Genomic DNA, 14,797 nt, shown 5'->3' with positions numbered 1-14,797 from the left:
TTGGATTACTTGTATATGGAGTCTATGGGAGATGGCCTTCCTGTAATTTGGAGCTTTGTGGATAACAGGTTTCCAGATTATGGATCCCGTACCTGTATATAAGTAGACTGCTACACACATATATAAAATCATGCTGCAGTGAGGACCACCCAACTAGCCCTTGAAGCTTATAGGGCCCCATAAACCACTGGACCAGCTGGATCTATTTCAAGGGCGCACAGTGAAAGGCTTTATATGCAAACAATGTGTTTTACCCTACATACAAATTGCCGCTGCTTTGCTTTTTCAAATGCGGCTTTATTAAACACACTGTGTGATTACATTGGCAGTGGGTATGCTGTGAAACTAACGCGTTTTGTGCCCAAGTATCTCGGCATTTCCTTAACTCTGAGGAAGTGCCAAGATACTTGGGCACGAAACGCGTTAGTTTCACAGCATACCCACTGCCAATGTAATCACACAGTGTGTTTAATAAAGCCGCATTTGAAAAAGCAAAGCAGCAACTCCGTTTGATGAATTGGTCAGCGCCAGACTGCGAGCAATTTTGATGTATAGTAATTTCCAGATCGAAGTAGCCGGGCTCCCGCAAGAGCAGCGACCAGCAAGGAGATGCTACGCTACATGAGGGTTAGCACCGCTTTTCCTACACATCCTTAATCGGTGAATGTGTTTTACCGACACTTCCAATCAAAAACCGCACTTACTTACTAGGCCCAATTTTCTTGGTGGGTGCACGTCCTTAAGCCTGTTCACAAAGGCTTCTTAATATCACATGAAAGTATATCCATCGACAGCACGCCAATTTTTCATTAAGACCGCCTTTATTGTTTGCAAAGCATTGCATAGCAGCATAGCAACATAGTGCGTTTCGAGTGGCACTCCACTCTTTGTCAATGTGTTTTACCCTCACTAAGTAAGTTCTCGGTTGAGATATTACCTGGGTTTCAAATCGCCGCCTTGCACTGGCAGATAACTTCTCTGGTGTTATAACACTGACACTTGGTACAATCGTTACACTGTGTGGCTCAAACTGACCTGCAATACAAAGTACAGTACAATGTTTATGACACTTTTTTCAAACACAGATGTAGATGTTTACAATGAAGCGGTGAGCAGCTGCTTTTTGTTTTTTAAAAACATCTTTTTATTGCTAGAAAGGCATATATATATATACATATATATATATATATATATATATATATATATATATTTTTTTTTTTTTTTTTTTAAGGCTCTACAGGTCCAATAAGTAATATTGAAGTGAAATCACATTGGGTACATCTTTATAGTTATGGTTCCATAAGTTGCTTTTTGCAAGTATGTTTCAAGCCTCGTCAGGTGAGTATGCAGAAAAGGCTCATTTCTCTCTATGAAGCTTAGAGTCAGTCAGTTGGACTAAACGGCTTGCAAATCATATTGCCAGAACAGGATTAGTTTCTCAATAAGAAATCAATAATAACCTCCCTTTTGGGATATCAGTGATGACCCTGGGCCTTGCCTTTTTGAAGGCATCAAGCTCTAACTCTCAGCTCAGCAAAAACACAGGACCTGCTGAATTGTCATAGAGGCAATACAGTGTTAAACCACTACATCTGGTGGACACATCCTCTTACATACTTGCAGTACTCTGTCTCTTTACATCTCATTCTTGGGCATCCAACTAGGATCCCCATTAGAAATCACGGGGTCCCATACAACAAAATTTTTGGGGCCCCCTGGGCCCCACCCACAAGTCCCAGCCCAGATCCCGCCCACACCACATTTAAAAGACCACACAGACATCAGCACTAAAAAAAGGTAACCCACACACACAAGTTATAAAAAGCTATTGATGGTCAGGGCCCCCTTATAAGTTAAAAAAAACTGTGGCCCTCCTACAAGTTAAAAAAAATAATTGGTGACCAGGGCCCCCTATAAGTTAAAAAATAAAAACAAAAAAAAAACATTGGCGCCGGGGCCCCCCTTACAGGTTAAAAAAAATTGGGGCCCCAGAGAATATTTTTAAAAAAAACATTGGTGGCATTGGTACCAATACATTGGTAACCAGGGGATTAAAAAAATAAAAAAACACATCGGTGTTCAGTAGAATTGAACTCGTGGCCTCCTTTAGTGACTTTGGGCCCTTTCTTCCGCATTTTGGCTGTTCGGCTCTGCTGCATTTCGGCTGTTCGGCACTTCCGGCTGTTCGGCACTTTCGGCTGTTCGGCACTTCCGGCAGTTCGGCACTTCCGGCAGTTCGGCACTTCAGGAGAGGCGGCACAGCTTCGGCGCTGTCAAGGGAGGCCTGGCTATTTCAAATAGTGCAGCAGAGTCGGGCCCCCCTTCAGGTCCGTGCCGGTACACTTGTACCCCATGTGCCTCCTTGATGGCGTCCCTGCACCCAACAATCAGTGCTGGTCCCCAACTTAATCTGTCTTCTGTGTGGGGAAAAAACATGGTATTTTTCTGCCTATTTGACTTACCCTGTGCATTAAATGACCCCTTCACATTTTGCAGGGAGGAACTGTCTGATGTTTCTCTAAAGAGAATGCAGGATAAGACATGGAATGGTAAAAACCGTGTGTGTTACTGTATATCATCATACACAATCAAGCATGAATTATTATTATTATAAACATCTCATTTTGCAACAGTAATAAAGCACAGCAGCTACAGAACATTAACATGAAATTTTAATGACATTCAATAACATTATTAATTTAATGCAAATAAAAAGCACCTGTTATTTCTTTCTTCAAGGACTCTGATCCGAAGTTTCTGCACCAGGAGATCCACTAGATCAGACTCCAATATTCTCTTTTCACTCTGTCTTTCTTTCTCAAATGTTTTCAGCTGAATAGCAAAAAAAAAACATCGTAACCAAGGATGCACAATAAGGATGCAAATCATTAGCAATGGACGATGCTTCTGGCAGGCTGCTGGGCTCATGTTGGGAACTGGTCTTCACCAGTAAATGACCAATTAAATGATCTACCAAATGGGTTACTGAGAGGCCTAGCAGTGCAGCACCAATATGTGCCTGATCAGTCATGTCTGCAGAAGTCATACATAAATAGAACAAACTATAATTTGCAGGAACATACTAAAAATGGCCAATGATTGGCTTCCATAACAATAAATTACATTTACCTTAATGTGATTTCCTTCTTTGTCTGAAACAATTGCAGCATATGTGATCCCAGAACACTTGCAATAATCCTGCAGTTCATCTTGGGACTTGAGACACATGAAATAAAAAGAAACTATTACATGAAGCAATACTCTGAGTATTGATATGGGACGGGTATGGGATCTATTATGCAGAATGCTCAGGACTGGGGCTAAATTGTAGAGGCTATCAATGAAAAGGTATAAAGCCCTGCAAGCTGCTTATTGAAGTTTAGCATCTTGGTGTTCTACACCATCTTTGGGCTATGCCACACAAAGTGTTTTTTCTCAGTGGCACAAATAGACTGTAACCCTGGAGATGAACAACATTTGCCTGTCACAGAGCACACAGGGTGGATTTCTGTTCTAAAATGTACACTTAAAGGGAATGTAAAGGCAAATAAATAAAACCCCATTTTTACTTTCTTAAAAGAAAAATAAACCTGTCTCTAATATATTATAATTAAAAAATGTGTTTTGTTTTTATAAAAAACCTGACTGTATGCAGTGAAATTCCCCCTTTGTTTTATTTGCTCTGACTGCTGTGGATAGGAAACTTTAGATGGTCCCTAACTGCTCTGCAGGAAAACTATCATACTTTCAAACTCCTCCCCCCACCTTACTTCCCAGCCATGCAGAACTCGAACAGCTTTGTTTGTTTGCCTGTAGAGCAGTTGGCGACTGCACAGCAGAGTGAATAGCAAGCCTTTTGTTTCAAAGTCTGGTTTTTCACTTTACTGCACAACACACTTCAGCTGTCAGGGGTCCCTGTGAGACAGATATTGCCAATGTGTCACTCCTACAGCAGTACCCCAGGCTGGTGGAGTTTTCAGTAAATAGAAGCACCGGCCAGGGTCGAAGATTTTAATCACCAGAGGGTGCCTAACAAATTGTCTCAGTAATTGCACCTTTTTGGAAAACAAATATGGGATACAATGCCTTCCTGTGGTTTCTTAATGATAGCATCATGTTTACATAATATGACGCATTATTATTTCGTTTTACCTCTGACCACTCATTCATGATCTCTGCCGTAATGCCAGCCGCCCACAGCTTCTGTGTTATGCCAATGGCTCTATTCAGAGACATCTGCCCAGCACTTATGACTAATAAATCACAGCTGCTTACCTGTTGGAGGAAGTAAAAAGTGTTACTTTTTTTAGTTTTACTACTTTTTGAGATTTCAAAAGTCCAGCCACAGGGATGAATGGGATAACCCAAATCCCGTTGGACCCAATGTTGGGCACGATCAAGCTTTAAGCAAATCACATATGTGTAAGCTATGGTAGCTGGGGGTCCAGAATGCATGCATCACTGAGAACTCTCCTCAATTAGCCTCCTTTTGCAAACCCACCTTCTGTGATGCCACTGGCAAGGACAAGACAGACAAATGACTGCACGCTGAAAGTCTGTTTTGGTGTAATTTAATATAAAGGCTTATGATCAGGTTTGACTTTTTGTTTTAACTTGCCATTAGTACCCAGCCACAGGAAAAGGCATAATACAGGGGTACAACCCAGCATTATGGATGGGTATCTTTTATAGCATGAAGATGTACAGAAATCAACATGAGAGAATATATAAATATAATATAAATTTAAAAAATAGAACAATTTGGTACATTTAACTTACATGTTCCTCTGCAGTGGAAAGCGCAGCAGATATCTTGTCTATTGCTATGCTAACTCCTACAGCACAGGGCAATCCCATAGCTCCAGTCTGAGGTCCCTTAAACTGGGAAAGCTAAAGGAAAAGAACATTGTTTATAATTGTTTGTTCAATTTAAAAAGTCGTTTCAAATCATGAAAAAATGTGTTTTAATCAGATTTTAAGATTCCTGTCCTTGTTTTTCATAATCAGATGCTTCCATCTTTGCACAGTACCTAAAAAGTGCTAAAAAGTGTTTTATAAAAGTTTTTTTCCCCCACTTAACTGGACCCTGTAATGTATAATTTCCGAATACTAAACACAAGGAATTCTTTTCTCAGTAGAATTTAAATCTGCTGGGACATTTCTGTTCAATGCACTCGATCCTGTCACATTGAGTGATAGAATTGAGCAGAGAAGTGTCAGGAGATGCTTCCAGGCTTCAGTAAATTAAGCTTTTTGCCATTCTGTCTGGCTCTCCCCACAGATAAAACAGCAAGTGGCCCTCCTGGTAAACATTCAAGATATCGCATATCATGAAATAAAAAAATATATTAATGTATATTGCAAATGTTCTCAGAAATGTTCTCAGAGTAATTTACGTTTTGTTGTATGGATGGATACACGACCCTTAAAAGGCTTAGCTACAAGGATCTTACCATCCCTAAGCCTACTACTCCTTGGTATTTTGCATTAAAGCACTTTCTGTTGCAGCATGTTATTCAGTTCTGCACTTACCAAATGGTCATATCTGCCTCCAGCTGCAAGTATTTCAGGCACAGTCCTCTGTCTCCGCTTGATAAAAGCCACAAATTGGAAAACTATCCCACTGTGTTGCTGCATCTTGTAGACAAGTCCGAAGTTAACAACTACCTAAAATTGAAATAAAAGTGTTGCATTTATTCCGTAAGGCTGTAGTGCTTTGTAGTCATTCCATAAAGCTGTAGTCAAATTAACGATTATTTTTCATCTCACACATTATACTGCTTTGCATTATATGGTCAAGCATAAAGTGAATTACTGAACTTTATCTATATGCATGCAAATAGATTATCATTGTTCAACAAACGAATTACCATCTTATCCCCAATCTTTGCAATAGCAGGCACTCCTTTCAAAGGTCACACCGTATAGACCTCAATTAGCATCAACAAAAGAATAGTGAAAGGATGCCATAGACTGCAGAGCTCTGCTGCGTAAGTGCTTTATTGTACACACGACATGTTTCGAGTCACATGGACCCTTTCTCAAGTGTAACAATCACATGATCAAACCACATCTTATAACCTTAATTGCCAAACAGATTATAATTGTTATTGCTACTTTTTATTTCTCATCTTGCTCTTCAGGCCTCTCCTATTCATATTTCAGTCTCTCACTCAAATCAATGCCTGGTTGCTAGGGTAGTTTGGACCCAAGCAACGAGGCACCTGCTGAAATTCAAAACTGGATAGATGCAGAATAAAAAATGTAATAAAAAATGAAAACTAATTGCAATTGAAAATTGTTTCGTAATATCACTCTCTACATCATGCCAAATGTTAATGTAAAGTTGGACCACCCCTTTAATACTGTATGTGGCAGAGAGAAACAAAGCTCACAGGAATAAGGGAGCCCTGTACTTTACATCTGCCCTGAGCCATTCTTGTATACAGTGCTGGTTGCACTAGAACTGCATTCCCCAATGATAAATGAGCCCTTAAATCAATTTCCTATGGGACTGTTCTGTGTTTAGATTAAAGTCTCATTAGTCCATTGCTCCTATGGTAGCAGAATCCAAACCTGTAATTTGATGCCCAGCCTCTTCACCAATTCAATGACTCCTTCCAAGTCTTTTAAGCCTTGCTTTGCCAGCACACCGACCACTGATTTTTGCTTTGTGAGTGGGGCCATCATTGGCTCCAAATCTGTGAGGTCTCCTTTCTGCTCAATAAAACGATAAAGGCGGCTCAACTGGAACTAAATCATAAAAAAAAAAAAAGAAACATGAATGAAATGGTAACCCAAAATAGCACACATATGCTGCTGCACCTCTCTGACCCTTAATCCGTACAATGTGTTCTACTGTATTAGAACACTGCCCAGTAATACAAGCAGATGCTCCAGATCATCTACTACTACTACTACTACTATTACTACTACTACTTCTTCTACTAATAATAACAGGATTTTTTATACTCACCGTTAAATCTGTTTCTCTGTACTCGATAGGGGGACCCAGGGAACGATGGGGTTAAGCTCCATCCTCCGGAGGCAGGACACTTGAATGTTAATTTTAGGGGCATGGCCATGAGGCTTACCCCTACATACAGTACACTCCCATTCAGTTTGTTCCAAAGCTGCTAACGGAAACTTTAACTTAGTAACCAAACAGACAGAACTGGTGAACAGGGAATTATTCAGTAAGCAACCGAACAGATAGCTCGCCTAGGGCGGGAAGCCCTGTGTCCCCCTATCGACTACAGAGAAACAGATTTAACAGTGAGTATAAAAAATCCTGTTTTCTCTGTGGTCTCTGGGGGACACAGGGAACTATGAGGACTTAACAAAGCAGTCCCAACAACAGCACGGTGAGAGCGAGCGTGAATAGGTATTGAGGATTTATTTAAGTACTGATTGCAACACCTTGCGCCAGAGAGAAGCCTTGCGGACGAAAATGTGTCAACCTTGTAGAATTTGGTAAAGGTATGAACAGGCGACCAGGTAGCCACCCTGCAGATCTTCTCCAAGGAGGCAGAGTTACGCCATGCCCAGGAGGTTCCCACCGATCTAGTGGAGTGGGCTTTGATCCCTTCAGGAGGTGCTCTTCCCTTTGCAGAGTAGGCTTGTTTGATTACTTACTTGATCCATCGGGATATCGACTTTTTGGAAGCTGCCTGGCCTCTATTGGGACCGGATGGAAGAACAAACAAGGACTGAGAAGTTCTGAAGGTTTTAGAATGTTCTATGTACCACCGTAAGGCTCTAACTACATCTAGACTATGTAGCCATCGTTCTTTGTCATTACTAGGCTCTGGGCAGAGAAAAGGGACAATGGTCTCTTGATTTATGTGAAATGCGGATACCACTTTAGGTAGAAAATTTGGAACTGCGTAGTACAGCTTTGTCTTTATGCAAGATTAAGTATGGAGGCTCGCATGACAAGGCAATAAGTTTAGACACTCTCCTGGTGGAAGATATTGCCATGAGGAACACTTCCTTTCAGGTGATCCATGAATCCGAAATTGAGCTCATCGGTTCAAATGGTGGGTCGAGGATGGCTTCAAGCACCAAATTGAGGTCCCAACCAGCCACCTGAGGTCGGAAAGGGGGTGCGATATGAGCCACTCCCTGTAAGAATGTGCGTATTACATCCTCCGTAGCCAACCGAGAGAAACAGAACAGATAGAGCTGACACTTGAACTTTAAGTGAGCTAAACTTAAGTCCTAATTGTAGCCCTTGCTGTAGAAGTGACAGGATTCGTGGAATGTCCAGTTCAAGAAAGGGGAAATCTGATTCTTTGCACCATTTGAAATAGTAATGCCAGACCCTGTGATGATTTAGATGATGAGGGTTTGCGGGCCTTTAACATAGTAGCGATGACTTCCTCCGTTAGCCCTCGACTCCGCCATATGGATGCCTCAACAGCCATCCCGTCAAAGTGAACAGACCAGGATTGTGATGTACTATCGGCCCCTGTTGAAGAAGATCCAGCCTGGGCTCCAGCCGCATCGGCTGTGCTACGGACATCTCCTGAAGATCGGTGAACCAAGTCCTCCGAGGCCAGAACAGGGCTACTACAATTACTGTCAATTGAGACTGCTTGATCTTTTTTAGGACTCGTGGTTACATAGATAGTGGGGGAAAGACATAAGCTAGATCGAACTGCCAATGTTGTGTCATGGCGTCCACCCCTGCTGCTAGCGGATCTCAGTAGCGAGCGAAGAAACTTTTTACCTTGCGATTGCTTCTGGATGCCATTAGATCTATGTTTGGCTCTCCCCAGTGATCTACGAGCTGTCCGAACACCTCTGGGTGAAGCTCCCATTCCCCTGGATCCAACTGGTTCCGACTGAGGAAGTCTGCTTTTGTGTTGGACACTCCTGGAATGTGTATTGCAGATAACTTTGCTGAATTGATCTCTGCCCAATGTAGGATTTGTCTGGCCTCCGTCAGTGCTGCTTGACTTTGCGTTCCTCCCTGACGGTTTATGTACACCATTGTGGTGACGTCGTCGCTTTGGATGCTTTCTGGTTGTCCTCTGAGCAACTGTGTCCATAGGTTTAGGGACAGTTTTACTGCTCTTAACTCCAATGTTTATTGGCAGTTTGGACTCCTCGGGAGACCATTGACCTTGTGCTGATCGATTTTCCCAGACTGCACCCCAGCCCGCGATCCCCCTTTCCATGTTGTTAGGATACTGGTTTGAAGTGGGTGCAGATGTATCTGTGCAAACGGAACGGCTTCTATGGTCGACACCATCGTTCCCAGTACCTGCATTGCCCTGTGTTGTTCTCTGGTTGTTTAGTAGGGCACTGACTTGGTCTCTGATTCTGAGTCAGGTTTACCATCTATGTCGACGTGTCGAAGTCTAGGCCCAGAAATGTCATCTTGTGACTGGGGTTTAGGTTGGACTTCAAACAGTTCATTGTCCATCCGAAGTCCTGAAGGAGTAATATTGCCCTCCTTAGGTCCTCCTTGGCCCTCACTTCCGATCCTGCCTTCAGAAGTAAGTCGGCCAGGTAGGGTGTCACAGAGATTCCCTGAATTCTCAACGTGGCCGCTGTCACAGCCATCAACTTGGTAAAAACCCTGGGAGCGGATGAGAGTCTGAACGGCAGTGCCACAAATTGGTAATGTCTGTTTGTGAAGGCAAAGCGAAGGAAACGGTGATGAGGATTCCAGATTGGGACATGAAGATATGCATCCTTGATGTCCAAGGACATTAGTAGCTGTCCCTGTTCCATCCCGCAGAGCACTGAACGTAATGTTTCCATCTTGAACCGCACTGATCGAACCTCCTAGGTGGAATGGATATGAGGTCCAGATGATAACCTTCTTTAACAATCTCATTGACCCAGGCGTCTGAAGAATAATGGATCCATACCTCCCAGAATCTAAATAGTTTTCCTACGATCTGTTCTAGCGATTCCAGAGGTAGTGCCCCACCAGGTTGAAGTGGTCTTCTGCCCTGAAGGTTTGTTGTGTGGCCTGTTGGTCTTCCATGGGGTACGGTTCTTCTCACCTCCCTTGGTACGATATTGAGACCTTTGTGGAGAGTTGCTCCGCCTCATAAACCTGCCACTTTGACCACAAAATTTTTTCCCCTTCTGTTACTTGTGGCAGCTCTGCTCTTGGCCTGTGGGAAGAAGGTACTCATTCCCCCGTTTGCTTGGGAGATTATTTTCTCCAGTTCTTCCTGAATAGCCGTTGGCCCTTGAAGGGTAGAGAGGTTAAGGATTTCTTAGAGCCAATATCTGCTGACCAAGATTTGAACCACAGCGTTCTACGTGCCGCTATGGATAATGCTGAAGTGCGGGCTGTGATCTGTGATACGTCTAGTGTAGTGTCACAGAGGTAACTTGATGCCTCATTGAGCAGACTGTAGTAGATCCTGGCGTGGAACCCCTTCTTGTATGTCTTTGATAAGTGATTCAGACCACGCTTGTATGGCTCTGGATACCTGCGCGGTCTGTTTCTCTGAGTCGAGCCTTCTACTTCGGCATTCCCCAGATGGCTGCCTTAATGCGCTAAGTGCACCCATTCTAGGCAGTCCTGTGAGCATCATAGTGCTGCCTGCGTTTACCACTGCCCTCGTATACCTCAGGAAGCCAAAGAGAGCGGGGTCGTCAGTGCCTCAGGCGGGAGAGCTGAGGGGGGGGTCAAGGGGGGGACCGGGAAAACTTTTGGCAATATCCCTTAGAAGGGCTTCTGCGCTACTTACCCCCCTACACACACCGGCCAGACCCTTCTGCTTTGGTATAGGCAATGCAGGAACAGTCCAGGTGGTCGGATATGGCCACTAGCAAGTGATCTGACCCCAGTGTGCTTCTCCTCGTCGGGGGTTAACCACCTCCAAAAAACAGGTAACCCTGCTTTGGGTATCACCCCGGGTGCCAGCCACTGGCTGGACGTAGACTTTCTCTATGGGATGTCCATCCTCCCGTGAGCAGGACACTTGAAAAACTGAATGGGAGTGTAATGTATGTAGGGGCAAGCCTCACGGCCACGCCCCTTAAATTAACATTCAAGTATTGTGCCTCCAGAGGATGGAGCTTAACCCCATCGTTCCCTGTGTCCCCCAGAGACGAAAATAATAATAAAAGGTAGAATGCCAGTGCTTTAGGACAAACATTATAATGGTAATTTTGCATTTCATAAAACTGGGAGTAAGTATGAGGTAAGGAAACATTTTCAGTAAGTGTCAGACATGGTGTTTGCAGTGACAGCTACAAGACATGACAAACACAAGAGGAAGCAGGCATTACTTACACTGTTCTCTGAAAGGGAGAGATTACAAAATTTGGCTTCCACCTCTCTTTTTGTCAACTTCTCGATCTAAAGAGACAAATCAACATTTTCTTTTAGTAATGTAGGTTCACAAATACTGAACATAGACTGAAATTAGAACTCCTGCATCCTCTGGGCATTCTGTCAGTGAGATACTGGGAACTGTCCCATAACAGCTTTAGAAGTCACTAGGGGGCATATTTATTATGCTGTGTAAAAAACGGCGGGATAATACACCACACATTGACAGGTTCACAGTGTAAAAAAGCATAAAAATTGAGCAAAAATAGAGTAAAAGTTTTATGCAGAATGACTTTTGCCGGAAGCAACGTAAAAAGAACTGCGGCAAATCAGGAGGTCGCATGGCGTAAAATTACACACACCTTATGATTATTTTACACAACTTTTTAGTTTTTTCGGTGAATTTAGTTTTACACAGCATAATAAATATGCCCATAGAATTTGTATGCAGATGCCTTCGGAATACCTAGTTGATATAAGTTGATATATTTTCCTAGTAGCTCTGTCTAGGCTCTCCTGCTATGTAGGGTTTCATTTATGGCCCCCTTCAGTAGGCCATGCTCAAGATGTTAGACCTCCAAAATTTCTGTGTGTGCCGTTCAGAATATAAAGCAACTGATACATGCATTTAGGAGATATTTATATTTTATGTAAAATAAAATCTTCATGGATACATTCATGCCAGAGTAGCTACTAAAGGGATAAAAAAAACACCTTCAAACTGGCCTCACCAAAACACACATTGACAACAGGTTCCAGTTATTATTAGTAGTTAGCCACTTGTCTGCCTGTTTTATGTGCACTAAGAGCAAATAAAATCATCTTCATATTAGTAGCCAGTCCAATGACCTAATTTCCAGGCCACTTACCATTACAAGCCTCATTATCACATATTTAACATTGCTTGGTTGGTGCTTACCATTGCATCATACAGAATGTTATACACCTGAATGAGTTTATCCTCTGGCACTCCACAGTGAAGGAGAATGGCTTTCAACAAAGCTGTGTGGTTCACATAAATACTGTAATTCCTTTCCTGTTAGAATAAACATACTCATTTAACAATCAGCGTGGTCAGGAAATTATATGGATATAACCACAGTGAGCTGTAGTTAGTAATGGACAGAGAAGGTTTACACACATTACAGGAACGATCATAACACAATGTGAAGCCACAACATGGCATCTCACATAGAAACATTTCCTACTCTTGTGTTTATACTCAATAATTTACAAGAGTTAACAATATATCAGTCATGTGGGACAGAACAACAACTACACAGCTCTCATTTCACTGGTGTATCCTTCTATGCGGATTGGCTTTATATGAGTGCATTTTTGGATTCCCTCACCTGGGATGGCACAAGGAACACATGAATGATGTTGTTACAGAGGCAAAGCTCTTTATCTGCATGAAGCGTACTGAAACATACACGCACACTACCATGCAGATAAACTGGAAAATAACTGAGACTCACAACACTTTTGGTAGGGACAGTGCTAGTCTACTTGAGTAAACTAATATACATAGGTCACAAACTGTATCATAACTGCATGCATTTTCTCCTACCAATTTCTTATACTGCTTCCTCACTCTCACTTCTTCAACTGTATGCATACAAGGGCAGTTGGCTGAACACATTAATACTGTGCTACAAAATACATGTGGTTCTGGCACACAGTGAAGGGTATGATGCATTAAAAGGACCCCCCTGATTCTAGACCAAACATACCTGCAATACTGGAAATTCCTGGATAATTTCATATATGGTGTATATGGTTTCTGCAATGGGCAGGTAACTGTTTGTAGCAGAAGTGATTATATCAAATGCACATTCAATAAGTTCCTTCGGATGGCAACGGTTCAGTTTGCGTGGTCTAAATACTCTCTCAATGCAATACCTAGGGAAAATGGGAAATAATTGTTTAAGAAGAATTATATCCTAACAAAAATACTGTATGGCTGGAAATGCTTACTGTAGCAGCCCAGAGGGTTAGCAGCTCTATAACAATAATGATCCAGGCCTTTAAAATTGTCCACAGCACATCACCATCTTTGACCTTATTATTTGAAAGCCAGTGGCTCAGCACGGGCTTACTGTTCTTTGAGTAGCTAAGCTTTGTTTGATCAAAAAATCATCAAACCATTAGCAGAAATTTTGGTTACAAACATCATAAAAGCTGCTGCTATAATGTTGATCAATTCTGATACAGAATGCACTCATGTCTTGAACGTCATTACTAATCAGCCTTGTATTTTGAATATTATATTGGATTTATACTGTATATTGTGATCCAATCAGTAAATTCAGGCAACAGCAGCACAGAGCACGTACTATAAATTAGCAGCAAAGAAGACTGGGAGCTACTAGGGCCACCTTTAAGGCACAGATCTTCTTTACTGTTAAAGATAAGTAGTATTCTTGGGTGTTTAAGAAGCCTACATATTGTGTCAAACCAAATTCTTTGTTGAGTTTTAGTTCTCCTTTAGAGCGATGGCTGAACAAAAGCTTAGTCGCCCTCAATCAATCTTCTCTTCAGCCGGCAACTAATCTGCTCCAAGTGCTTTCCCACTGGCAATAATGTAAATCGCTGATAGGAAAACACATGCAGAGCTTCATTATTGCAAAGTTGCCCAAAGTTGCCTTGTGGGGAAACACTGGCCTATGGATAACCCTCACACACTGTACTAGGACCACCTAGAAATTCTAGCAGGATCTACTCTAGGAATGCCAAACTGGAACCCTTTGCTCTTAAACAATGAGTTGTATGCTGTAAAATAGTTCCTTTTACTAGAACAAAATCTGTGACACAGAGGGCAAATGATTCCAGGGCCCCTCCAAAGCAACACTTTATTAGTACCAAGGCCCTTTAGTAAATGAGTTTCAAAGAACTGTGTTTTATTTACCTTTTCAAACTAGTTATATTATTTCTCGCAACAAAGCGTGCAAACGGAATCTAAGAATAAAACAGACAAAAATAACAAGGTGTTATTTTATTAAAATATCACTATTACTATTACATGTATTCTTATTCTTAAATAGAATGGAGGAGAACTGATTTGTAGTCCTTGTAGATTTTTACTTGCCAGATAGATATCTAGCTAACTTTTGGCAAGAGATTGGTCAGGCAGGCTATTCCAATGCCCCTATTCAATAGACTGCAGGCTTATTCTGGAGAGGAAAGGTGGCAACTTTAATCATACCATGTATAGTTACCATTAAGAACATCTTGAGCATATGCTGGGATACTTAATAGGCCTGGGAATGCTAACACACTTTTTTATACACTGCGTCCCACCTTCTGCAATGCTTGCAGCTGGACTGCAGAATAAAGAATCAATTCAGTATATTGATATTATCTACTATACCTTATCATCAGGTGCTCAGATTAAAACAAGGTAATGTCAAAAGAAATGAGGTGATCCCCTGTGAAGACTGAGGGTAAGGAAAACGTTTTGGAAGACCACATCTAGCCCCCCGAAAAAATGAA

At 42.0% G+C, this 14,797-nt stretch overlaps 1 protein-coding gene across 3 annotated transcripts in view; it reads right to left on the bottom strand.

Moving 5' to 3' along the window:
• LOC108699198 (eIF-2-alpha kinase GCN2) overlaps nt 1-14,797 on the bottom strand; it is a 52,739-nt gene that overhangs the window by 6,743 nt on the left and 31,199 nt on the right. For all 3 annotated transcript variants that reach the window (XM_041573302.1, XM_041573301.1, XM_018231111.2), the window contains 12 exons: nt 14,214-14,263; nt 13,039-13,207; nt 12,225-12,341; nt 11,267-11,332; nt 6,577-6,753; nt 5,533-5,667; nt 4,780-4,890; nt 4,153-4,275; nt 3,130-3,216; nt 2,720-2,832; nt 2,463-2,518; nt 938-1,035 (listed from right to left, as the gene is read on the bottom strand). In XM_041573302.1, the coding sequence (XP_041429236.1) occupies nt 938-1,035; nt 2,463-2,518; nt 2,720-2,832; nt 3,130-3,216; nt 4,153-4,275; nt 4,780-4,890; nt 5,533-5,667; nt 6,577-6,753; nt 11,267-11,332; nt 12,225-12,341; nt 13,039-13,207; nt 14,214-14,263 (1,302 nt within the window). The remainder of the gene's footprint in view (nt 1-937; nt 1,036-2,462; nt 2,519-2,719; nt 2,833-3,129; nt 3,217-4,152; nt 4,276-4,779; nt 4,891-5,532; nt 5,668-6,576; nt 6,754-11,266; nt 11,333-12,224; nt 12,342-13,038; nt 13,208-14,213; nt 14,264-14,797) is intronic.

This window comes from Xenopus laevis, chromosome 8L (genome assembly GCF_017654675.1).
Source record: "Xenopus laevis strain J_2021 chromosome 8L, Xenopus_laevis_v10.1, whole genome shotgun sequence".
Lineage (NCBI taxonomy): Eukaryota > Metazoa > Chordata > Amphibia > Anura > Pipidae > Xenopus > Xenopus laevis.
This window is presented reverse-complemented; position numbering and strand designations above follow the sequence as displayed.